The sequence below is a fragment of the Chiloscyllium plagiosum genome, unplaced genomic scaffold (assembly GCF_037043375.1).
Source record: "Chiloscyllium plagiosum isolate Xiang-an unplaced genomic scaffold, Cpla_swu_hap1 HiC_scaffold_13, whole genome shotgun sequence".
NCBI lineage: Eukaryota > Metazoa > Chordata > Chondrichthyes > Orectolobiformes > Hemiscylliidae > Chiloscyllium > Chiloscyllium plagiosum.
This window is the reverse complement of record NW_028270151.1, coordinates 13,948,949-13,976,331: the sequence shown is the minus strand read 5'-3', so window position 1 is coordinate 13,976,331 and position 27,383 is coordinate 13,948,949. Positions and strand designations below refer to the sequence as shown.

The 27,383-nt window shown below is 42.7% G+C and overlaps 1 protein-coding gene across 1 annotated transcript in view; it reads right to left on the bottom strand.

Moving 5' to 3' along the window:
- Positions 1–27,383, bottom strand: part of rnf13 (ring finger protein 13) — a 264,854-nt gene that overhangs the window by 104,751 nt on the left and 132,720 nt on the right. Inside the window, exon 5 of the mRNA XM_087993332.1 lies at positions 13,000–13,087. Coding sequence (XP_087849458.1) covers positions 13,000–13,087 — 88 coding nt within the window. The remainder of the gene's footprint in view (positions 1–12,999; positions 13,088–27,383) is intronic.

The following is a 27,383-nucleotide window of genomic DNA, read 5'->3' as shown; positions in this document are numbered from 1 at the left end:
AGTGTAAGTTCATGTTAGTACGACAAACATTCTCACAGCTTTGTTAACAAAGAGAACTAGTACAGCACACTGAACAGCTCCTCCACAAACAATCTGTTCCTGATGAATGGAGTGTAATGATGTTAGTTAACAGTTTTAGATCTTAACTGACTCACCCATCACCCCCAAACGTCTTAATTCAATTCTTCACACAATTGACTCATGTGAGGACAGTAAGTTTATTACTATCACATTTCGTCTGTTCCCAAAGTTTGGCTTTACATGTGGCTGATGACTTGGTTGAGTTGAAAGCTTGCCGTTTGAAGATGAAAGACTCAGATGCAATTCACTGTTACACCAGAACATATGTGGATGTTTCATTTTCTGAACATCTTTTGCAAAAGTTCTGGCATCAACATTACCATTGAATTATTAGTTCTTTTGGAAGATCTTTAGCTACCTCAAATCATGTAATAGATGGCAGTTTTGTTTTTGAAAGTAGCAATTTTTTTTAAAAAAAGCTTAGAAATGAGATAGGCTTGCACATTACCTTTACATCCATTGCATCATTACTTTAACAAGTCCAACTATAGACAGTAATACTAACAGTCAAATTCTATTAAAGAGTATAGCATTAACCTTTGGAGGTTGCTATGTCAGAGGTATCCAATGATCGGGTTTAAAATCAATTCGTAGCTTGAAGACAATTGATTAATTCCTCCAAATCAGTAGCATCTTTTGACCTCCCAGTCAAGAAAAATTGCCGTACTCTCATGTAATTAGTAATAATTTGACACATATTCACATTATATTCCATCAGCCATGTGCTAGCCCATTCATGTAGCCTGTCTAAGTCATCTTGAAACTTCTTTACATTCTCTTTACAACTTCTGTTCCCACCCATTTTGGTGAAATTAGCAAATTTGGAAAAAATTACAATAGACTTCGCACATTCACATCAACTGTGAACAGTTGAGAACCGAGCACTGACCTGGATGGTACAAGACTAGAAACAGCACGCCACGCTGAGAATGATCCATTTATTTCAACTTTCTGCTTTCCATTAAACAATTCTCAATCCATACTAGTATAATATTTTCAATTCCATGTGCTCTAACTTTGTTTAAATAGCCTCTTGTATAAGACATTACCAAAAATCTTCTGAAAACTCTAAGAACAATCACATCCACTGGTTCTCTTTATCCCTATGAGAAACATGCTCAAAACTCCAAAAAGTTTGTCAAACACGTTTTCCCTTTCATAAATCCAGGTTGACTCTGCCAAATTTAGCCATTTTTTTCTGAATATTCCATCATAGCCTTTATAATAGCTCAACTACTGAAATCAAGCTAACAAGTCTGTATTCTCTACTCTTCCCCCTTTCTTAAAAAATGGGGTTGCATGTACTACCTTTAATTCAGACAGAACCTTTCTAGAACCTGTGGAATTATGGAAGATGACCAACAATGCAGCCATTATCTCTATTGCTACTTCCTTCAACACTCAGATAAAGTGCATCTATCCAGGAGATTTATCAACCCACAATCCAGCTAATGTTTGAAGTACTATCTATCTCTTTATGAATACTAATTTCTTTACAGCTCCTCAATTCCAGATGGCCCTTGGATGCCTCATTTCTAGGAGATTTTCTGTATTTTCTTCAATGAAAACATAGTAACTATTGAACTTCTCAGCATTTCCTTGTTCGCCATTAAATTCTTGATTACAGTGGTGCTGGAAAAGCACAGCAGTTCAGGCAGCATCTGAGGGGCAGCATCTGAGGAGCAGGACAATCAACGTTTCGGGCAAAAGCCCTTCATCAGGAATAGAGGCAGGGTGCCTGCAGGGTGGAGAGATAAATGAGAGGAAAGTGGGGGTGGGGAGAAAGTAGCATAGAGTACAATAGGTGAATGGCGGCAGGGATGGAGGTGATAGGTCAGGGAGGAGGGTGGGGGAAGGTAGCAAAGAGTACAATGGGTAAATGGGGGTGGGGACGAAGGTGATAGGTCAAAGAAGACAGTGGAGTGGATAGGTGGAAAGGAAGATAGGCAGGTAGGACAAGTCATGGGGGCAGTGCTGAGCTGGAAGTTTGGAACTGGGGTGAGGTTGGGGGGGGGGGGGGGGAAATGAGGAAACTGGTGAAGTCCACATTGATGCCCTGGGGTTGAAGTGTTCCGAGGCAGAAGATGAGGCGTTCTTCCTCCAGGCGTCTGGTGGTGAGGGAGCGGCGGTGAAGGAGGCCCAGGACCTCCATGTCCTCAGCTGAGTGGGTGGGGGAGTTGAAATGTTGGGCCACAGGGCGATGTGGTTGATTGGTGCGGGTGTCCCGGAGATGTTCCCTGAAGTGCTCTGCTAGGAGGCGTCCAGTCTCCCCAATGTAAAGGAGACCGCATCGGGAGCAACGGATACAATAAATGATATTGGTGGGTGCGCAGGTAAAACTTTGATGGATGTGGAAGGCTCCTTTTGGGCCTTGGATGGAGGCGAGGGAGGTGCAGGTTTTGCAATTCCTGCGGTGGCAGGGGAAGGTGCCCGGACGGGAGGGTGGGTTGTTGGGGGGGCGTGGACCTGACCAGGTAGTTATGGAGGGAATGGTCTTTGCGGAAGGTGCAAAGAGGTAGGGAGGAAAATATATCCCTGGTTGTGGGGTCCGTTTGGAGGTGGCGGAAATGTCATCAGATGATTTGGTTTATGCGATTTCAAAGGAGGGTGCCTGTAAACAGGAAAGTGGCTTGAAGTGTGTCTACTTCAATGCAAGAAGTATACGAAATAAGGTAGGTGAACTTGCAGCGTGGGTTGGTACCTGGGACTTCGATGTTATGGCTATTACGGAGACATGGGTAGAACAGGGACAGGATTGGCTGTTGCAGGTCCCAGGGTTTAAATGTTTTAGTAGGGTTAGAGGTGGGGGTAAAAGAGGGGGAGGTGTGGCATTGCTTGTCAAAGATAGTATTACAGCGGTGGAAAGGACGATAGATGAAGACTCGCCATCAGAGGTAGTTTGGGCTGAGGTTAGGAATAGGAAAGGTGAGCTCACCCTGTTAGGAGTCTTTTACAGGCCTCCTAATAGTCCTAGAATCGTAGAAGAAAGGATTGCGAGGATGATTCAAGAGAAGAGTGAAAGTAATAGGGTGGTTGTTATGGGGGACTTTAGCTTTCCTGATATTGATTGGGAAAGCTATAGCTCAAGTTCGTTAGATGGGTCAGTGTTTGTCCAATGTGTGCAGGAGGGTTTCCTGACACAATATGTAGATATGCCAACAAGAGGTGAGGCCATACTGGATTTGGTTCTGGGTAACGAACCAGGCCAGGTGTTAGAATTAGAGGTAGGTGAGCACTGTGGGGACAGTGACCACAATTCGGTGACTTTTACTCTAGTGATGGAGAGTGATAAGTGTGCACTACAGGGCAAGAGTTATAGCTGGGGCCAGGGAAATTATGATGTGGTGAGGCATGACTTAGGATGTGTGGCTTGGAAAAGTAAGCTTCAAGGCAAGGGCGTAATTGATATGTGGAGCTTGTTCAAGGAGCAACTATTGAGTGTCCTTGATAAGTGTGTACCTGTCAGACAGGGAGGAAAGGGTCGTGTGAGGGAGCCATGGTTTAATAAGGAATTGGAATCCCTTGTTAAATGGAAGAGGGTGGCTTATGTAAAGATGAGGCGTGAAGGTTCAATTGGGGGGATTGAGAGTTATAAGGTAGCCAGGAAGGAGCTGAAGAGAGAGCAAAGAGCAGCAAGGAGGGGACATGAAAGGTCCTTAGGTGGTAGGATTAGGGAAAACCCAAAGGCTTTCTATAGGTATGTCAGGAATAAAAGAATGACTAGGGTAGGAAAGGTCCAGTCAAGGATAGTAGTGGGAAGTTGCATGTGGAGGCTGAAGAGATTGGGGAGACACTGAATGAATACTTTTCGTCAGTATTCACTCGGGAACAGGACATTGTTGTCGATGTGAATACTGAGTCACAATTAAGTAGAATGGATGGCTTTGAGGTATGTAGAGAAGAGGTGTTGGAAATTCTGGAAAGGGTGAAAATAGATAAGTCCCCTGGGCCTGATGGCATTTATCCTAGGATTCTCTGGGAAGCAAGGGAGGAGATTGCAGAGCCATTGGCCTTGATTTTTATGTCCTCGTTGTCTACAGGAGTAGTGCCAGAAGATTGGAGGCTAGCAAATGTGGTTCCCTTGTTCAAGAAGGGGAGTAGGGATAACCCTAGTAACTATAGGCCAGTGAGTCTCACTTCTGTTGTGGGCAAGATCTTAGAGAGAATTGTAAGGGATAGGATTTATGAACATCTGGATAGGAATAATGTGATCAAGGATAGTCAGCATGGTTTTGTGAAGGGCAGGTCGTGCCTCACAAACTTTATTGAATTCTTTGAGAAGGTGACTAAGGAGGTGGATGAGGGTAAAGCAGTAGATGTGGTGTATATGGATTTTAGTAAGACGTTTGCTAAGATTCCCCATGGTAGACTCCTGCAAAAAATACGGAGGTATGGCATTGAGGGTGAGTTGGAGGTTTGGATTAGGAGTTGGCTGGCTGGAAGAAGACAGAGGGTAGTAGTTGATGGCAAAGGTTCATCTTGGAGTGCCGTCACTAGCGGTGTTCCGCAAGGATCTGTTTTGGGACCATTGCTGTTTGTCATTTTTATAAATGACCTGGAGGAGGGGTTAGAAGGTTGGGTGAGCAAGTTTGCGGATGATACGAAAGTCGGAGGAGTTGTAGACAGTGAGGAAGGATGTGGCAGGTTACAGCGGGATATAGATAAGCTGCAGAACTGGGCAGAAAGGTGGCAAATGGAGTTCAATGTAGCTAAGTGTGAGGTGATTCATTTTGGTAAGAGTAACAAAAAGATGGGGTACTGCGCTAATGGTCGGATACTTGGTAGTGTGGATGAGCAGAGGGATCTTGGTGTCCATGTACACAGATCTTTGAAAGTTGCCACCCAGGTAAATAGTGCGGTGAAGAAGGCATATGGCGTACTGGCTTTTATTGGTAGAGGAATTGAGTTCCGGAGTCCTGAGGTCATGTTTCAGTTGTATAAGACTCTGGTGTGGCCGCATCTGGAGTATTGTGTGCAGTTTTGGTCGCCATATTATAGGAAGGATGTGGAGGCACTGGAACGGGTGCAGAGGAGGTTTACCAGGATGTTGCCTGGTATGGTAGGAAGATCGTATGAGGAAAGGCTGAGGCACTTGGGGTTGTTTTCATTGGAGAAAAGAAGGTTTAGGGGTGACTTGATTGAGGTGTACATGATGATTAGGGGTTTAGATAGGGTTAACAGTGAGAATCTTTTTTCATGTATGGAGTCAGCTATTACAAGGGGGCATAGCTTTAAATTAAGGGGGGGTAGGTATAGGACAGATGTTAGGGGTAGGTTCTTTACTCAGCGAGTCGTGAATTCATGGAATGCCCTGCCAGTAGCAGTGGTGGACTCTCCCTCATTTTGGGCATTGAAGCGGGCATTGGATAGGCATATGGAGGATAGTGAGCTAGTGTAGGTTAGGTGGGCTTGGATCGGCGCAACATCGAGGGCCGAAGGGCCTGTACTGCACTGTATTCTTCTATGTTCTAAGGTTATGCTAAGGTAGTTACACTAGCACCACTCCCCACCTCTTCCTCCGCTACATTGATGACAGCATTGACGCCACTTCGTGCTCCTGAGAGGAGGTTGAGCAATTCGTTAACTTCCCTCCCCACCCCTTTCCGCCTTCCGCAAAGACCATTCCCTCCGTAAACTGCTGTGCTTTTCCAACACCACTCTAATCTAGAATCTGGTTTCCAGCATCTGCAGTCCTTGCTTTTACCTCCATTAAATTCTTGTGTTTTCAGTATTGGGCCTATATTTATCCTCACTTTCCTTTTCATGTAGCTGGTTTTAAAAAAAGCTTTGAGAGTCCACAAGCTTGCATTTATGTTCACTATTTGCTTTCCAGGTCCTTCTTTGCTGGATTCCAAATTGCTCCCAGTCCTCAGGGGTACCATTATTTCTGGCATCTTTGTATGCAAGTTACTTTGAGCTAAAGCAATCATTAACTTTCTTCATTGACTACGATCATATGTCTTTCCATTTGAATGCCTGTGCAATTACTTACATCTTAATTGATATCCATTGCCTATCTTTGGGCAAATATTTTACAGAATTTTTCCAATCCACCACAGTCAACCTGTCCTTCATATGCTTGTTTCCTTTGGTCAGATTTAAGAGCCTAACTTCAAAATTAACAATGGCGCATTCAAATTTCATAAAAATCAACCATATTAGTGTTACTGTTTCTGAAATACTCCTTTGCAGTAAGGATTTTAATTAGCCCTTTCTCATTACACAGCATTAATTCCAAAATTAGTTCTGGTTGCCATATTACAGGAAGGATTGCACTGGAGGGGGTGCAGAGGAAATTCACCCGAATTGCCTGCGATGGAAATTTAAGTTTGACGAGTTGTTTTCATTGGAGCAGAGAAAACAGGGGAGCGATCTGAATGTGGTGTACAAGATTATGAGGTACACAGACAAAAATGGATAAACAGCTGCTCTTCCCCTTAGTTGGAGGGTCAGGAAGGACACTGGTTCAAGGTGAGGGGCATAAGATTTAGGGGTACAAGGGTGCGAAGAAAAACCTTTTTATCCAGAGGGTAAGAATGCCTGGAGGTAGAGGTAAGCTGCCTCACATCCTTTTAAAAAAAGTACATGGATGAGAATTTGTCATGTCATAACATTCAAGATTATGGACCAAGTGCTAGTAAATGGAATTAGGTTGAAGGTCAGAGGTTTCTCACGTGTTGGTGCAGATTCAAGTGGGCCAGAGTTTCTTCCGCACTTCTATGAAAATAACCCAATCCCCAGTTGGCAAATAATGTTCCAGAAACCCATCACATACACACACAAGATTTATCCACTACAGTTCTTCGCATTAACCTGGCTAAGTCTATTCTATACTATCTACATCACATGTATCTCGGATTTCCTGATTTGTAGCATGCCAAAATTAATATTTCAGTATCTCACCAATAGTTGCTTCCCGTTGCAGTTTCTTTATTCCACCCAAACTGACTATGCCTCTATCCTTTGAAGAGCTTCGCTTACTAATGCACCGTCATCCCCTATTTGAAATGTTACTACATCTTTTCCTTATTGGCTATCCTTCTCAACAGTCAAATAGATATTCAGTTTTCAACTTATCTTGTAGTCACATCTCTAATAATAGCAATTAAATTACATCGATTTACATCAATTTTTGCATTCAAATTAGTCAGCATGGCTTTGAGGGGGGTGGGTCATGCCTCACAAGCCTTAGTGAATTCGTTGAGGATGTGACAAAACACATTGACGAAGGTAGATAAGTGCATGTGGTGTATATAGATCTTAGCAAGGCGTTTGATCAGGTTCCACATGGTAGGTCCATTTAGAAAGTAAGGAAGCATGGGATACAGGGAAATTTGGCTGTCTGGATGCAGAACTGGTTGGCCCATACAAGGCAGAGGCTGGTAGATGTAAAGTATTCAGCCTGGAACTTGGTGACCAGTGGTGTCCCGCAAGGATCCGTTCTGGGACCTATGCTCTTGGTGATTTTTAAAAATGACTTGGATGAGAAAGTGGAAGTGTGGGTTAGTAAGTTTGCTGATGACACAAAGGTTGCTGGAGTTGTGGATGGTGTGGAGGGCTGTTGTAGTTTGAAACAGGACATTGATAGGATGCAGAACTGGGTTGATAAATGGCAGATGGAGCTCAACCTGGAAACTTGTGAAATAATTTGTTTTGGAAGGTTGAACCTGAATGCATATTACATGGTTAAAGGCAGGATTCTTGGCAGTGTGGTGGAACAGAGGGATCATGGGGTTCATGTCCATACATCCTTCAAAGTTGCCACCCAAGTTGATAGAGTTGTTAAGGCGGCGTATGGTGTGTTGGCTTTCATTAGCAGGGGCATTGAGATTAAGAGCCACGAGGTTATGCTGTAGCTCCACAGAACCCTGGTTAGACTACACTTAGAATAATGTCTTCAGTTCTGGTCACCTCATTATAGGATGGATGTGGAAGCTTTAAGATAGGGTGCAGAGAAGATTTACCAGGATACTCTCTCAAATGATGGGCATGAAGAAAGGTTGAGGGAGCTACAGCTTTTCTCATTGGAGCAAAGAAGGACGAGAGGTGACTTGATAGAAGTGTACAATGATGATGAGAGGCATGGAGAGAGTAGATAGTAGGACTTTTTCCCAGGGCGGAAATGGCTATCACAAGGGAGCACAATTTTAAGGTGATTGGAGGAAGATTCAGGGGAGATGTCAGAGGTAAGTCCTTTATAGAGTGGTGGGTGCTTGGAATGCACTGCCAGCGGTGGTATCTGACTCATTAAGATCTGACTACATTAGGATCATTTAAGCACATGAATGATTATCAAATGAAGGGTATGTAGGTTATTTTGATCTTAGAGTAGTTTAAAAGGTCGGCACAACATAGAGGGCCGAAGGGCCTGTACATTGCTGTACTGTTAAATCAACTTTTCCGCAAATGCTATTATTTAGATCTGTATTTAGGTCAGCCTTATAACTGGTGTCCAGTTTGGAAAGAGGCATGCCTTTGCTTTGGCTTATTGCTCTTCTGCTTCCTTGAATTCATGTTGTTTCCCTCAAATTCAACCACTTTGAGCTTTCCTTTAGCTAATTTCCCTCTGAGGAAGTCAATCCCAATCCTGCCAAAATACAACTCATCTTCTCCTGAACTGGTCCCAATGCTTCAGAAACTGGATACCCTCTTTCCTTCCCAATTTTTTAGCTACATGTTCAATTCCTCAATTCTTCTGATTTGATACACACGAATATATGGAGCTGTATACAATTCTGCATTTAGAATTTTGGAGGTCCTGCTTTTCAATTGCCTTCCTATTCCCTCAAATCTGCTTTCACTTTTGCATCTCACGTCCTACTCAAGTCGTCGATACTGAAATGGACCATGACCTCTGGCTGCTCACCCTCCCCAAGAAAGTCATGTCTCAGAAAAAGCTATATTCTTGACCTTAGCACCAGGAAGATAACATACCAGCTTGGAATCACATTTATGGCAGCAGAAATGCCAACGTTTTCCTCAAACTACAAAATGCCCCATCATTACTGTATTCCACTTTTCTTTTTCCCCATTATGTATCAGTGACTTGGTTCTAACTGTAGTTTTGAAGGAACTGCTGCCCACAGAATCCAAAGCAAAAAACAAAGCAATCACCCATCCTTTATTTCTTGCACTTTCTTAAGCTGTGGTGTGACCACATCCTAAGCATGCTATCCACATAGCCCTCTGCCTCACTATGCACAATGACTCCAGCTCTGACTCAAATTGCGAAACAGGAAGCTCTAACTTTTCTATATGGTGATGCTTCCTGCTGTGTTCACCTGGGACACAAGGTGCTTCAGGTTTTCTACATGCTACTTGGCCAGATGGCCATACCATATTTTATCCATACCAATTTATCACAAGTGAAATTACTCACCAAGGAATGCCTTCAGCTGTAATTGAGGAGCCAAACACTGGGTAGTTAAGTAAGTAACTAAAGGGATTGGAAGGAAAATAGAAGAGCACCTCCTCTCCTCTTCACCTACTCAAACTAATCCTGCATGAAAGTTCCACTCCACTTAAAATCTACAAATGGAATACTTTTATCCGTTTTGTTTATACTTAAATGATGTCAGCTAGAACGGTATAACCAGCAGTTACCTTCCCTAAAGGACATTTGTGAACCAGATAGGCTTTTCCAACAATTAATAATGATTCCAAGATCATTAGATTTGATTCCAGATTTAAAAGGAATTCAAATTCTGCCATCTGTTATGACAGGATTCAACCCTTGGTCTCCAGCATGTTCCTGAGTCTCTGGATTGATGGCCTAATGAAAACCCCACGAGGTCATCACCACCCCTAGTCTGAACTTGGGTATGGAGTGACGGTCTAAGGAAAACAGGTTGAGCAGATTAGTCTTGTGCTTCTTAGAGTTAAGGATTAGACACAACCTTATTGAAACGTGCAAGACTTGGAAAAGGTTGTTCCCCTTTTTGGGAGTGTCTCGGACATGATCTCAGAATAAGGAGTTGCACATTTAACACAGTTGAGGAGTTTCTTCTCTCAGTAGTGAATGTATGGAATTCTTTACTGCGGAGGGCTGAGGCTGGGTTATTAAGTATACTCAAGGCCAAGACAGACAAATCTTTAATTAGTAAGGAAATCAAGGGTTATGGACAAAGGTGAGGAAAGTGGGGATGTGGATGATCAGATCAGCCCAGCCATGATTTAACTGATGGACTGGCAATCTCGATAGGCTGAATGGCCCACTTCAGCCTTATAATCTTGTTGTCTTACACTAGTTGAGGCCGAAACTATTTTGTAAAAGTTTATCATATAGAGCATTACAGCAATATGGAATGACAGCTTTAATGAACCTATCCTGTAATTTTGCATAAGACAAAATAGATCTTACCCAATAAAGAAACGATCTTTAAGTCTATGCTTTTTTTTTCTCACTACCATATTTTATTTAATGGTTACATTTTAAAATTAAATTTGAAAATAAGTTAGGGGTAATTAATTGAAACAAGGAGGGTCTCAACAGGAAAACTGCAATTTTGTGAAAATATGCACATTTTAAAACCAAGCTATCATTCACCAGTGCTTTTATAACTTTGTTATCCATATTTGCAACATTCCCCCACGATCACACCTTCCTATGAGGGGGACTGGGAAGATATCAGGATACTAAATTGAGCATTTTTTTTTTGCGATGGTACATCACACTCCATAAGTTTAGCGATGGTGCAGAATTGAAATCGCTTCACGACATTTGCAGTACAAGTTGGATGCCAAGTTAAAATTCTACATAATAAAGTGAGACTCCACCTATAAAGGTCATGCGTTTCACATGAAAACAGGTCATATCTACATTACAACTAAATGTTGATGAAAGCAAAACTTCAATTTTCTTAAACCTCTGGACTCTAACGTAATCTAAAAATAAAACATTCTTCAAAGGGAAATACTTTGGTTTTGGTTAACTGGAGAATTGAAATTCAGATACTCAATAGTTTGGTATGGTGGGGCTGCGGGTGTGAGAGCAAGATTAACAGTATGACTTGCATGTGGCTTTCTTCCTATGCAACTGCTACCTTTGTCCTTCCAGGTGGCAGTTGTACAGGATTGTAAAGCATTGAGCCTTGTTGAATTTCTGCTGGGATCCTGCAGATGACAGATATTGTTGATATTGAGAATCCAGCAGAGGAAGTGGATGTGCTCCCCAAGCAGACTGCTGTGTCCTGGATGGTGTCAAGCAAACTGCACTCAAAGGTTTTGTGGAGCCGCCACCTTTATCATCAAGTTGGTTATCTTTTCATGAACATTCATGACTGGGATGCAGCAGGACTGCAGAGCTTATATCTAATCTATTGGTTGTGGAATAACTTAGCCCTGTCTAACATGCTGCTTATGCTGTTGGTATACAATTAGTCTTATGTTGTAGCTTCACCAAGTTGACACGTCATTTTTAGGCATGCCTTGTGCTGCTCCTGGCATACCCACCTGCACACTTCATAGAAGGAAAATTGATTCCTGAGCTTGATCCTATTGGAACAGTTAGGGATATGCCAGGCCTCGAGGTTGTAGATAATGTTAAAGTACAATTCTGATAATCCACAGGGCCTACAGGAATCCCTGCTTTAAGTTGCTGGATCTGTTCAAAGCCTATCCTCTTTGATTTCATACCGAGATTGTGGAAGTATGTTTTGCATGTTATCTTGAGAAATCATACCTTACTTAAGTAAACAGGGTAATAGAACAAAACGCAGAACATAGCGTTACAGTTGGAAATGTGTTGCTGGAAAAGCGCAGCAGGTCAGGCAGCATCCAGGGAACAGGAGAATCGACGTTTCGGGCATAAGCCCTTCTTCAGGAGGGAAATGTGGCTGTGGTAGCGAGTCTGTTTGAGAATGTGGCTGAAGAGCTTCTGTGCAGAGGAGATGACCTGGGGGGTGCAGTGAGAGAGGGACTCACTGAAATCTTAGTAGATTCCTGAAGAAGGGCTTATGCCCGAAACGTCGATTCTCCTGTTCCCTGGATGCTGCCTGACCTGCTGCGCTTTTCCAGCAACACATTTCCAGCTCTGATCTCCAGCATCTGCAGACCTCACTTTCTCCTCATAGTGTTACAGTTACAGAGAAAGATTAACTCTAATATATGAGAGGTCTGTTCAGAAGCTGGTAACAGCAGAAAAGCTGTTCTTCAATGTGTTGGTACAGGGTTTCAAATCTTTATCTTCTGTGCAACTTAAGAAGGTGGAAGAAAGTATAACCGGGGTGGGAGGGGTATTTGATTATGTTGGTTCTTTCCGAAGGCAGCGGAAAGTGTTATTGGAATCAACAGAAGGAAGGCTGGTTTGTGTAATGGACTAGACTGCATTCACAACTCTATTTCTTTCTGGATAGAATGCTTTCAGTGGTGCACCCATAAAAATTGGTAAGTGTTATTGTGGACATGCAAATTTCCTTAGCCTTTTGAGAAAGTAGAGGAATTGGTATGCTTTCTTGATTATAGCGTCAATGTGACTGGATCAAGACAGATTATTGGTGACATTCTCTCTTAGGAACATTAAGTTCTCAAACATCTCCACTTCAGCACCATGGAGGCAGACAGAACCATGCCCTCCATTCCGCTTCCTGAAGTCAATAACCAGCTCCTTTGTTTTCCTGACATTGAAGGAGTTGGTGTCTTTACAGGATGTCACTAAGTTACGTATTTCTTTCCTGTACTCTGTCTCGGTGTTGTTTGAGATCCAATCCTCTAAGATGTTGTCATCAACAAATTTGTAAACTGAATTATAGCTGAATTTGGCCACACAGCCGTGAATGTATAATGGGCTGAGTACACACAGGGCTAGTGCCAGATAACATAAAGAAAGATATCAAGGTGAAGAGGAGTCTTTTGTTCCACAAGCCTGCTAACACTGAAGCAGCCGAGATCCTAACTTAGTACAGTTACTAGCCTACTTACCATCATTGGACCCCATACTAATAAGTTCATCAGAGTCAACATTATGTACTATGGCAGCTTTGTATCCAGCCCGCTGAGCATTCAATACCTGAGGAAAACAAACAGGAATATTAGATTGAATGTGGTTAGACTGCCAGTAAATGTATATTACAGGAAAACTGGCTTTTACAATAAAATGAGAATTATAAACTGTAGAAACAATCGAACTATGCCTATTTGTTAGAGAAGAGTGGATTCTACTGTGGTATATTTAAAGATGAAGCTTAATGACAAAATTAAGTGTTGATGAATTTTTAAATAACTATATTCCTGAACAAATGACTTCATGGCCACCATCTGAAACTTAACTACTTTAAAAGGTGTAACGTAAATGGTTAGTGAAGGGCTGGCCACAGCAGAGAGCCATACTCAATTAAGAGCGAGGGCCTCTCTCAATACCCTTAAATACTATAGGAGACTAACATTAGTCAGGTGAAGGCCAGGATACAGAACTGCACAATATAAAGTCCACATGCAGGTGGTTACGGCACAGGTGGCCACCATTTGGCTCTCAAACAGCATTTCAGTGTACCATCCCCTTGACCTTTTCCTTGTGATCTTAAATATTTCTTCAGATTGTGTTCTAACTTTCTTTTGAAAGCCAAGACAACCTGCATTCCATTGCAACCTCAGATAGGCGGTTCCAGCTGTAAGTAATCCATGCTTCACAGCTCTACAATTTGGTCTGAAGAGTCAGCTTGATGTCACGCCATACATGTTTTTAAGAGGTGGCAAAGGTGACAGTTGCTTTTCCTGGATATCTGCATTGAGCCCTGCATTAATAGGGATGTTAACACTTCGGATCCAAGTTAGCAGAATTTTCTAACTCCCTGCAATGAGGCTTCCTTGCTGTGTAGAGTAAAAGGAGAACCTGTGAAAGCAAACCTTAGCAGAAGGGTTTCCATTTAAACAGCTAGTACCATGTAGATATGCAGTATGTGCCTTTGCATTCATGCTAGGTCAGAGATGGTAATCTCTACAATCAGTCCAACTGAAAGCAAAATGCACAGAAGTCAAAGGAAACAGAAAAGATAATATAAATAGTTCTTCTATATGGGATGGTTTTTTCTTGTGTAACCTTGCACTATATAAAAATCACTCAGTAGAAATAGCACATAAAGTGTTGCCAAGGCAATCACGTTATAGCCAACACACATTGTAAAAGCTCATGCTTTAGAAACAGCGTCCCCTAATTGTCAATCACCTTAGAGCTAATTTGTGGTGACGAACAAACGTTATAGTGAAATGACCTGTACCAAAATTGGGGGCTAGCAGTTTCATGGCGACAAATACAGCTGCCAAATGTCTTGCCAAACTGTACAGTACACACAGGTTATCGTGGAATAGAAGAACACTCGAGTCTGATGGAGAGCCAAGTTTTCTGAAGGTTTGCAAAGTTCTGTCCTACTGACTGTGTTGAGTACTTTAATGAACAATGCTAAAAAGGTACATCTTGTTCTCTACATTTCTTCATCTGACATATGAATTTGAGCATGGATAGATGCAATTCACTGCTGTTACTAGCAATCAGAGTTTCCTAAAAGTACCAATAAAACAACATGCATAATCTGTAGTTGCCAAGAGCTGCAGCCCTACTCTCACTGCAGTATTTTGGAAGTAAATGGTCTTGAAACGGTTAATTTAGGAAAAAAGAGCAAACACGTGAGAAGAATAGTTTACAGGGCCATGAACTTAAGTAACAAATTAACAGAACAGAACACAAACAGATTTCATCAGAAAGGCTGCCAAAGGTTTGGTTTGGCAAACACTGGAAGCATGTTCAATCAATTTTCTTTTGTTCTGCTTGTCATTTTCTTTTAAAAATCCGCAGACGAGTCCCAGAGAAAGGAGCCGACAATTTGATAGACTATGTTCTGAAACGTCTCAGCATTTGCAAACCTTCTTACAAACTGCTTTCAACTGCAAGATAAGATAGAGATTCAAAACCAAAGACCACCAGTTATCTGTAGGACTAAACCATTCTGCTAACAGCCACAGAATAAATTATTGCGTAAACTTTGAAGAGTTTTGAATCTTTCCAGTGCGAGAGAGACAATGCGTTACAGTTTACATTGACAACCAAGTTGCAGCACTTCATATTTGTCAATGAGATAGCTGGCTTATTGAAGTCTTTACAATAAAAGGAGTTTCAGGGTGGTTGTCTATTAGTCACTAAATGACTTAAAGAAAGGAATGTCAGGCCAGAAAAGATCAGTGCAGACTATCTGGTTATTTCAGGAAATGTTATTTCTTACTGTTCATACTAATCATAGAATCAGAATCCCTACAGTGTGGCAACAGGCCCTTCAGCCCAACAAGTGCACACGGACTCTCCAAAGAGTATCCCACCCAAACCCATTCCTCTATATTTACCTCTGCCTAATACACCTAACCTACACACCCCTGAACACTATGGGCAATTTAGCATGGCCAATTCACCCTAACCTGCACATCTTTGGATTGTGGGAGGAAACCGGAGCACCTGGAGGAAACCCACGCGGACATGCGGAAAATGTCTGTGTGGAGTTTGCAGTCACCTGAGGCTCGAATCGAACCCAGGTCCCTGGCACTGTGAGGTAGCAGTGCTAACCAATGAGCCACCATGCCACCTGAAATCAAAAAAGGTTTCTGAAACGCTTGTACAACCCTTACTAATTTGCTGACAACCAGCTTCATTTCTCAAATTAGGCTTTAAACCTTTTTCGTTGCTATGGATGGCACTGGTAAAGCCTGCATTTGTCACCCATCTCTAATTACCTTTGAACTAAGTGGCTTGTGTGGATACCAGAAGAAGTCAGGTTATGGATCTATGGGTGGTTTTGATGCACAGGGAAGAACAATGGCAGGGGTATAGTGACATTGAACTCAATAGTAAGAGGAACAGACAGGCATTTCTGTGGCTGCAAAACAGATTCCTGGATGGTATGTTAGCTCCCTGATGCCAGGGTGAAAGATATCTTAAAGCACCTGTAGGTCATGTTGAAGATAGAAGGTGAACAGCCATTTATAGTGGTATATACTGATACCAAAGCTATAGGTTTAAAAACAAAGGATAGAGACAAGCATAATATAGAAAGTTAGGCTATAAACTAAATGTAGGACTTCAAAAGGTAGCAATCTCAAGATTACCACTAGTGACACACACTAGTGTCAGTTAAAGTAACAAGATGTAGGAGATGAATACATGGATGGAAAAATGGTGGAGACAGAATGGATTCAGATGTCAGAGGATGTGGTGGAGGCTGGTACAATTGCAACATTTAAGAGGCATCTGGATGGGTATATGACTGGAAGGGTTTGAAAGGATATGGGCCGGGTGCTGGCAGATGGGACTAGATTGGGTTGCAATACCTGGTCGGCATGGACAGGTTGGACCGAAGGGTCTGTTTCCATGCTGTACATCTCCATGACTCTATTCCTGGGACATTGGGACCAGTTCTGTGGAAGGTGGGACTGGTAAAAAAGAAAGATGGGCTGCATCCGGGCAGGACTGGAACCAACATCCTTGGGATGGGCGATGGGAACGTGAACAGAGAGTGAACGGAAAGAAACAAAAAAACTAAAAGTGGAAAGCAGAACAAACACGGGGAGTAAAACAAAGGGGTCATATTGCGAAATAAAGCTATGGTGACTAACAAGGTTAAAAAGATAAATTGCAAGGCTGTGTCTCTCAATGTGTGGAACATTCAAGATAACGCAGACAATGCAAATAGATAAACTTATGATACAGTTGCAGATACTCAATCTGTTCCGTGGCACTCTGGTCTTAACTCAAATTTCTTACTCACCTCTTTCCAGTTTTAATTGCCTACCAACATCATTCTCACAGGTTGAAAACTTCTACATCAACTCAGGTTGGAGAATTCACAAAATAAACCTCCACAATAGCTTCTGCTAGGAAGAAACTGCTGTTCAACACTGAAAGACTGATTTTTGAGTAGCCCCATGGTTTGTTTTCTATATGTCTCATGAAATTTTAACTGAACACTTCATTAACACTACAAGTTAAGTGCATGGCAAAACACCCAGATCATGTGTCTTCTGTAAATAATGTTTTTAGCTCACTAGTCCAGATGACATTCTAACATCTTTAAAAACCACTGACCTTCACAGAATAGAAACCACACATGTATTTTGCCTCTACTTTAAAACCCACAATTATAATACAGTTATTACATTATATATATCTTATTGATTGAGCAAGGCATAATCAATTACTGTATCTATAAATCAGAAAACCTTGCTCATTCCTTTCACAATGCACATGGTTACCCTGATATACCTATCAGTATCCCCAAATCCCTCAAATATCTTCCATTTTTATCATTTATCAATTCACGATTTTTTGCATCTGTCTACACGATATTTTCTCTTCTGATTTTTCAAAATTGTCATCTATTTTAGATATACAGGTTGTCTAATAGGGACAACACTACATTGGAGTGGTGCTGAAAAGCACAGGTCAGGCAGCATCTGAGGAGCAGCTTTCAGGCTTTTGCCTGAAACGTCAAATTTCCTGCCCCTCAGATGCTGCCTGACCTGCTGTGCTTTTCCAGCACAACTCTAATCTAGGCTCTGATCTCCAGCATCTGCAGTCCTCACTTTTGCCACAATACTATATTGGAAAGCAGAATTGATTTTTTTCTTGAAAATTGATATGTTTTTGAAAATCTTGTACCGTGTCTTTCTACTCTGATGAAGCATACCAAACAAAAAAATTAGGAATGCAAGAATCTTTATGAACAAAGGCAGAATCCGCTAAAAATTTACAATAATTCACATAATTCTGGATTCATTCTTTTTGAAAGTGCTTTCACAAGACAAGTTCAGCGTGGCCAAAACTGCTCGGTTGTTTCACTTCATTGTATTGCAGTGCTTGATTGAGTCCTGATACCACATCAGGCTCAATTTACAACATAACTGCAACTTCAGTAAAAGAAGCTATTTTGCATTGGTACTGGTACACATGTTCCCATCATAACAAAATGCCAAATCACCTAAAATGGATTCTTAGAACACCAATGCTGTCAATGTCTGAAAAAAGTTACCATTTTTAAAAGAAAGGCATTCATGGGATATGGTATCACTTGATAGGCCAACATTTGTTGCCCACCCCCAACTACTTCAAGGTTGTAGTGGTGAGTTGATTTTTTGAACGACTGCAGTCCTTGGGGATTAGATGCACAGAATTGCCGAGGGGAAGCCAGTTCCAGTACTCTAATCTAGCAACATTGAAGGAATGGTGATATGTTCCAAGTAAAGATGATGTTTAGCTTGGACAGAAACCTGCAGATAGTGGTGCTCCCACACATCCACTGCACATCTTTGAATAATGCTGTTGAAAAAGCCTGGGTGAGTTCCTGCAGAACATAGATGGTACAGCTCAGTTGTCAAAGTTTGAACCAAGATTGTAACGAGGTCAGGATCCAAGTGTCTCTGGCAGAACCCAAACTATGTCTCATTAAGCAAATTATTGCTGAGCAAGTGCCGCTTGACATCATTATTGAATGACCCCTCCATCCCTTTGCTGATTATAAAGAGTAGGCAAGTTGGCAATTGGTCACATTGGATTTGTCCTGCTTTTAGTGACAAGGACATAGCAGGGCAATTTTATAATTCATGGAGCTTAGATAGAGTTGCTTCAAATTTTGTTGCACCGGTCTCCAACTCTATTGTCAGAATGTTGTCAGGGTTGAAAGCAATATCCATCATCTTTAATCGTTCTTGGTCTCACAGAGTTAAGCCAATTAGTTAAAAATAGCCTCTGATGGAAGCTAAGGAGGATCATATACATAGCAATTCTAGCTGAAGATGAATGCAATTGCTTCAGCCTCATCCTTTGTGCAAGTGCGAGAGGTACGATTGGGGAGGGGGGGGGGGGGGGGGGGGGTGGGTTAATATTTGTAGAGCCTCCTTGACCACCATTTCTGACTGGATGTAGCAGGACTATAAAACCTAGATTTAGTTGTTTAGCTGTAGGATAACATAGCCTTATCTATCACATGCTGCTTCCGCTGCTTGGCATGCACCGCATTGTAACTTTGTAAAAATTCATTCATGGAATGTGAGCATCACTGATTGGCCAGCATTTATTGCCCATCCCTAGTTAACTTGGCGAAGATGGTGTTGAGCTGCCTGCTTAAACCACTGCAGGCCATATGCTATAGGTTGGCCCACAATGCCATTAGGGAGAGTGTTCCAGAATTCAGATTCAGTAAGACTGATGGTACAACAATATTTCCCAGTCAGGATGGGGAGTGGCTTGGACAGTAACTTGTAAGTGGTGGCATTCCTATGTATCTGTTGCCCTCATCCTTCTATATGGAAGTGCTAGATCTGTTCAAAGTCATAGAACATAGAACAATGCAGCGCAGAACAGGCACTTCAGCCCTCGATGTTGCGCCAACCCATGAAATATTCTCAGCTCGTCCCCCTACATTATCCCATGTGCTCATCCAAGGATTGTTTAAATCTCCCTAATGTGGCTGAGTTAACTACATTCACAGGTAGGGCATTCCACGCCCTTACCACTGAGTAAAGAACCTGCCTCTGACATCTGTTTTAAATCTATCACCGCTCAATTTGTAGTTATGTCCCCTTGTACAAGCTGACACCATCATCCTAGGAAAATGACTTTCACTGTCTACCCTATCTAATCCTCTGATCATCTTGTATGTCTCTATCAAATCCCCTCCTGCCTTCTTCTTCGCAATGAGAACAGACCCAAGTGTCTCAGCCTTTCCTCATAAGACCTTCCCTCCAGACCAAGCAACATCCTGATAAATCTCCTATGCACCTTTTCCAATGCTTCCACATCCTTTCTGAAATATGGCAACCAGAACTGTACACAATATTCCAAGTGTGGCTGTACTAACGCTTTGTATAGTTGCAGCATAATATTATGGCTCCAGACCTCAATCCCCCTACAAATGAAACCTAACACACTGTATGCCTTCTTAACAGCACAATCAACCTGGGTGGCAACTTTCAGGGATCTATGTACATGGACACCAAGATCCCTCTGCACATCCACACTAAAAAGAATCTTTTCATTGACCCAGTACTCCACCTTCCTGTTATTCTTCCCGAAGTGCATCACCTCACATTTAGCTGCTTTCAACTCCATTTGCCACCCCTCAGCCCAATCCTGCAGCTTATCTAAATCCCCCTGCAATCTGTAACATTCTTCTAAACTGTCCGCTACTCCACCGACTTTAGTATCATCTGCAAATTTACTAATCCATCCACCTATGCCTGCGTCTAAGTCATTTATGAAAATGACAAACAGCAGTGGTCCCAAAATAGATCCTTGTGCCACACCACTAGTAACTGGACTCCAGGCTGAATATTTTCCATCAACCACCACTTGCTGCTTTCTTTCAGAAAGCCAGTTTCTAATCCAAACTGCTAAAGCACCCTCTATCCCATGCCTCTGCATTTTCTCCAGCAGCCTACCATGTGGAACCTTATCAAAGGCTTTACTGAAGTCTATGGACAACGTCAACTGTCCTACTTTCATCGACATGTTTGGTCACCCCTCTCAAAAAATCTCAATGAGGTTTGTGAGACATGACCTGCCTTGATGAAACCACGTTGACTATCTGAAATCAAATTGTTGCTTGCGAGATGATTATAAATTTCATCTCTTATAATCCTTTCCAAAGCCTTTCCTACAACAGACATAAGGCTCACTGGTCTACAATTACCTGGGTCATCTCGACTGCCCTTCTTGAACAAGGGCACAAGATTTGCAATCCTCCAGTCCTCTGGTACTAAACCTGCAGACAATGACGACTCAAAACCAAAGGCTCTGCTATCTCCTTCCTAGCTTCCCAGGGAATCCTCGGATAGATCCCATCCAGCCCAGGGGATTTGTCTGCTTTCACTCCTAGGATTGATAACACCTGCTCGTAACTAACCTCGATCCTCCTAGTCTAATATCTCGTACCGCATTCTTCTCCTTTACAATATTCTCCTTTTCCTGAGTGAAAACTGATGAGAAATGTTCGTTTAGCAACCTTGTCCTATTTGGTCTGTCCTATTTAGCACAATGATAGTGGCACACACATGGAGGTTATTCTCAATGTGAAGATGAGACTTCATCTCCAGAAAGACGATGTGGTGAGGTCAAGTATGTTTTTGCCTCGTTGGTCTCCTTGCCATCTGTCACATTGGATACTGAAATCCTCCATCCATAGTACATTTTGCACTCTTGCCACACTCAGTGCTTCCTCCAAGTGTTGTTGAAAATGGTGAGTACTGATTCATCCCATCTTTAACCTGAAGCCACGGGACTTCATGGGGTCCAGAGTCAATGGCGAGGATGCCCAGGGCAACTCCCTCCTGACTGTATACCACTTTGGCAAGACAGACCCAAAAGGGGTGGTAGCAATGGGAGAGGACACATCTAGGGATAATGGTATCTGGGACATTGTCTGCAAGACATGATTCAATGGGCACGACTGGGTCAAGCTGATCCTTGACTATTCCAAGATAGCTCGCCCAATTTCAGCACTAGCCCCCAGTATTAATAATGAGGACTCGGTGGGGTCAACATGACTGACTATGCCTTTGTCTTTTGAGGTGCCTCGGTCAATGTCAGGTGGTCCGTTTATTTTTTTTTAAACCTTGTCACAATGGTTATAATGGAGGGGCTTGCTCAGCCATTTCAGAGGGTAGTTAAGAGTCAACCACATTGCTATAGGTCTGGAGTCACATGTAGGCCAGACCAGGTGGGGACGGCATATTTCCTTTCCTCAGGCATTAGTGAGTCCTGTTAGCATTTTATAGGTTTATAAGCATTCTTCTAAACTTCAGTGAATGTAGTGTGAACCAATCCAATCTGTCTTCATACGTCAGTCATGTCATCCCTGGAATCAATCTTTTGCAGCACTTCCTCCATTGCCAGAACATCCATCCTCAGATTAGGAGACCAAAATTGCACACAATATTCTAGGTGTGGTCTCACCAAGTCCCTGCACAACTGCAGCAAGACATCCCAGCTCCTTCACTTGAATCATTTAGCTATGAGAGCCAATATTTCATTTGCTTTCTTTCAGTGACTGATGTAAAGGACACCTGGATCTTGGTGGACAACCCCCTTTCCCAGTCTATCACCAGTCAGGTTGCGATCCACGTTCCTGTTTTTGCTATTGAAGTGGATAACCTCATAATAATCCACATTATGTTTCATTGCCATAATTTGTTTTCGATGCCCAACATTGATTAAATTTAATCACAAAACATAGCTAACTCCATCGCCCCATCTCTGTCCAATACCCTTCAAAGAAATCTATGAACCGCAGATTTAATATTAACAAGTGAACAACAACACAGCATGAATTTCCATATATGTGTGAAATTACCAAACTTAAGAGTCAGTCATTCAATAAGGAAACAGATGCTCCAGTCCAACTCATTGGTGCTGATGAGACATCCCAGTCTGAACTAGTTCTATTTGCCAGCATTTGGCCCATATCCCTCTAAACCCTCCCTATTCATAAACCCATCCAAACGCCTTATGAATACTGAAATTGCACCCCCTCCTCCACCATTTCCTCTGGCAGCTTGTTCTGCATGAAAACATTACCCCTTCTCCCCTTTGTGGGTAGAAGTGTTTCTTAGCATCACTCCGAGAAGCCTGGTTCTAATACTTAAGCAATACTGCTGACTCAGTCTTCAAATCAACAGGAATAGTTTTCTTTTATCAATTCCACTTGACTTTTTCAACATCTTTTCTGTTCTGTTGAAGAATGGTTAGTTGAACATGTTTAGAATCGAGTCTAAGATTTTAACTTTTTCCCCTCTCATGATAGAAATTAAATTTATTGGACAGGCAGCTAAAATGGAACTATTAACCTTTCCTCTTTGTCAATTCACATTTTATTGATTGCACCTCTGAGCAGTTTCGTGCTATTGAAAGTTATACTTTACTAACAGGATTAACCTTGGTTGCTGTGACCTTTTCCCTTCAACTTACCCTTTGTGAGCCAGTGAGAAAACCAAGTGAAAAACATACAATCTTATTTTGTACATGCTTTCTTCCATTTTCAAAGAAGCTGAATTGAGAAAGCATAAATAACACCACCTGCAGAGATATTAAAATCTGGAATGCTCAGGTTTTATTCATGGTAACCTTCCTCCACTTTCAAAGTGCATTTTATTCTTTGAATGCAACAATTTATTTCTTGCAGAAATACTTGGTGTGGGGGTTATGGAGAGAAAATACTGCTTCTAACAGCTGGGAAGTAACATGACAACACTCCAGGAATACATCCAACGATTTTATAACCAGAGTGGTCTCAGGCCTGAAAGGTTAACTGCATCTCCTTACATGTTGCTAGCCTTACTGAGTATTTGTAGAATCTTCTGTTGTTCTTTCAGGTTTCCAACATCTGCAGAGTATGATGCTTTTGAAATGATACAAATTGGTCAGCTTATAGGCAAGCAATTGCAGGTCACAAATCTTCATAAAATCTTCTTGGTATAATTGAACAGTCAAGCCAATTAAACGGACTACAAAATCCCTTAGTGGAAATCATTTCTTTATGGTAATTCATGAATTTGTCCTACACAGGTAAACTGCAAATGAATGTAAAGCCCTTATAACCTATTCTGTGTTTTGTTCATTTTATTAACATGTTCTATTTTAAAAAGTACAGCTAGTACATAATATTTCAATTGTAATCTGGACCCCACAAGTTTCCTTATATCCTGCATCATCTAATTCTATCCCTATAATCTATATCACCTTTGGAGTGGGGCTTTACCTCATCACCTTCTGATTCAGTGGTAGGAATATGACCAGTGTGTCAAGGCTGACGTGCACACAAGGTTTGTATCCACTGCACCACCGCCTTTCTTCCATACTTGTCAAGCGTGTAATTTAGAAACATTCTTCTGCTCTTTTCTGTGTACATGTTCCAACCATGCCAGAATCAATTCTCAAATATTTCAACAGCGCTACAAGAGTTTTTTTTAAATTGGTCTGCCTTGCCTATTGTTAAAGCATGTAACAAATGAACAGCCAAACCAATTAATGCTTAACTATTCACATGACTGGCAGTTACTTTTGATCAGATCTGCCAATTATGCAAATGCCAGAATGCCAGGCAACTGTGCTCAAAATTGATTTAATGAGCTGAAGTTATTTATTAAACCAAGTTAATATGAAACAGGGTTTGATAAGTTAGCCAATTCCTCAGTTAGAAAAGATTACAAGAAAAAAAAGATTAACTATTAGATCACTTGTTCAGCTTTTGTTTAAAAGGATATAGACTTATGCACTGTAAAGTCATAGTTTTGTACAATGGTAGGATATTCAAGCCAGTTTGCTGCTATGTCCTTCATTTTCAGTGTCTTCAGTATGGTCTTATGTTGGGATATGGGCTCAAGTAAAGGAAATTTAGAAGTCCAAGATAAAATTGAAGGTAACAGAAGACTGTAACAATGTGGGACAGGAAGAGAACAGAGTTGAAACAGCATCCAAGGAGCTTCGAAATCGACGTTCCGGGTAAAAGCCCTTCATCAGGAATGAAGGCAGTGAGCCTGAAGCGTGGAGAGATAAGCTAGAGGAGGGTGGGGGTGGGGAGAAAGTAGCATAGAGTACAATGGGTGAGTGGGGGAGGGGATGAAGATGATAGGTCAGGGAGGAGAGGGCGGAGTAGATAGGTGGAAAAGGAGATAGGCAGGTAGGACAAGTCCGGACAAGTCATGGGGACAGTGCTGAGCTGGAAGTTTGGAACTAGGGTGAAGTGGAGGAAGGGGAAATGAGGAAACTGTTGAAGACGACATTGATGCCCTGGGGTTGAAGTGTTCTGAGGCAGAAGATGAGGCGTTCTTCCTCCAAGCGTCTGGTGGTGAGGGAGCGGCGGTGAAGGAGGCCCAGGACCTCCATGTCCTCGGCAGAGTGGGAGGGGGAGTTGAAATGTTGGGCCACGGAGCGGTGTGGTTGATTGGTACGGGTGTCCCGGAGAAGTTCCCTAAAGCGCTCTGCTAGGAAGCGCCCAGTCTCCCCAATGTAGAGGAGACCGCATCGGGAGCAACGGATACAATAAATGATATTAGTGGATGTGCAAGTAAAACTTTGATGGATGTGGAAGGCTCCTTTAGGGCCTTGCATAGAGGTGAGGGAGGAGGTGTGGGCGCAGGTTTTACAGTTGCTGCGGTGGCAGGGGAAAGTGCCAGGATGGGAGGGTGGGTTGTAGGACCTCTACACTGCTGAAGCCAAACGCCAATTCGAGGACACCTCTTCCTACTGCCTCCTCGACCATGACCCCACCCCCCATCACCAAACCATCATCTCCCAGACCATATAGAACCTCATCACCTCAGGAGATCTCCCACCCACAGCTTCCAACCTCAGTCTGGGAACCCCGCACTGCCCGGTTCTACCTCCTTCCCAAGATCCACAAGCCTGACCACCCTGGCCGACCCATTGTCTCAGCATGATCCTGTCCCACTGAACTCATCTCTACCTACCTCGACACTGTCCTATCCCCCCTAGTCTAGGAACTCTCCACATACGTTCGAGACACCACCCACATCCTCCACCTCCTCCAAGACTTCCGTTTCCCCGGTCCCCAACGCCTCATCTTCACCATGGATATCCAATCCCTCTACACCTCCATCCACCATGACCAGGGCCTCCAAGCCCTCCGTTTTTTCCTCTCCAGACGTCCCCAACTGTACCCTTCCACTGACACATTCTTTTGACTGAACTGGTCCTCACCCTTAACAATTTCTCCTTTGAATCCTCCCACTTCCTCCAGACCAAAGGGGTAGCCATGGGCACACGTATGGGGCCCAGCTATATCTGTCTCTTTGTTGGCTATGTAGAGCAGTTGATCTTCCGTAATTACACCTCTTCCTCCGCTACATTGATGACTGCATTGGCGCCACCTCGTGCTCCCGCGAGGAGGTTGAGCAATTCATCAACTTCACCAACACATTCCACCCTGACCTTAAATTTACCTGGACCATCTCTGACACCTCCCACCCCTTCCTGGACCTCTCCATCACCATTAATGATGACCGACTTGACACTGACATTTTTTACAAACCCGACTCCCACAGCTACCTGAATTACACCTCTTCCCACCCTACCTCTTGCAAAAATGCCATCCCGTATTCCCAATTCCTCCGCCTCCGCTGTATCTGCTCCCAGGAGGACCAGTTCCACCACAGAACACACCAGATGGCCTCCTTCTTTAGAGACCGCAATTTCCCTTCCCACGTGGTTAAAGATGCCCTCCAACGCATCTCGTCCACATCCCGCACCTCCGCCCTCAGACCCCACCCCTCCAACCGTAACAAGGACAGAACGCCCCTGGTGCTCACCTTCCACCCTACCAACCCTCGCATAAACCAAATCCCATCCGCCGACATTTCTGCCACCTCCAAAGAGACCTCACCACCAGGAATATATTTCCCTCCCCACCCCTTTCCACCTTCCGCAAAGACCGTTCCCTCTGTGACTACCTGGTCAGGTCCACGCCCCCCCACAACCCACCCTCCCATCCTGGCACTTTCCCCAGGGCTTCAATGTAGACTTCAACAGTTTCCTCATTTCCCCTTCCCCCACTTCTCCCTAGTTCCAAACTTCCAGCTCAGCACTGTCCCCATGACTTGTCCGGACTTGTCCTACCCGCCTATCTCCTTTTCCACCTATCCATTCCACCCTCTCCTCCCTGACCTATCACCTTCATCTCCTCCCCCACTCACCTATTGTACTCTATGCTACTTTCTCCCCACCCCCACCCTCCTCTAGTTTATCTCTCCACGCTTCAGGCTCACTGCCTTTATTCCTGAAGAGCTTTTGCCCGAAACGTCGATTTCGAAGCTCCTTGGATGCTGCCTGAACTGTTGTGCTCTTTCAGCACCACTAATCCAGAATCTGGTTTCCAGCATCTGCAGTCATTGTTTTTACCAGAGTTGAAACAGTAATGGCGGATCCCCAAATAAAGTCAATGTAAAGAGTGAAGAAAAAGATAAAGATTATTTATCTGAATGCAATGAACATCTACACTAAGTTAGATAAACTAGAGGCACAAATAGGAATAAATGATTTAGATCAAAGACAAGGTGACCAAGATTGGGAAATAAATATTGCAGTTAGGATACACAATATTTCAAGACGACATGTAGAAATAGTAGCCCTATTAGTAAAAGGCAACACAAGGACAGCAGTAAGAAAATGTTATCACTCAAAGTCCCAAGTTAAAAATCAGTTATTTTGGAGCTTAGGAATAGAAAAAATTTTAAAAATGACAGAGTTTCTTATTTACCCCCAAACTGTAGTTGCATTGTTGGAGAGAATATTCAACAAGAAATCATTAAAACTTATG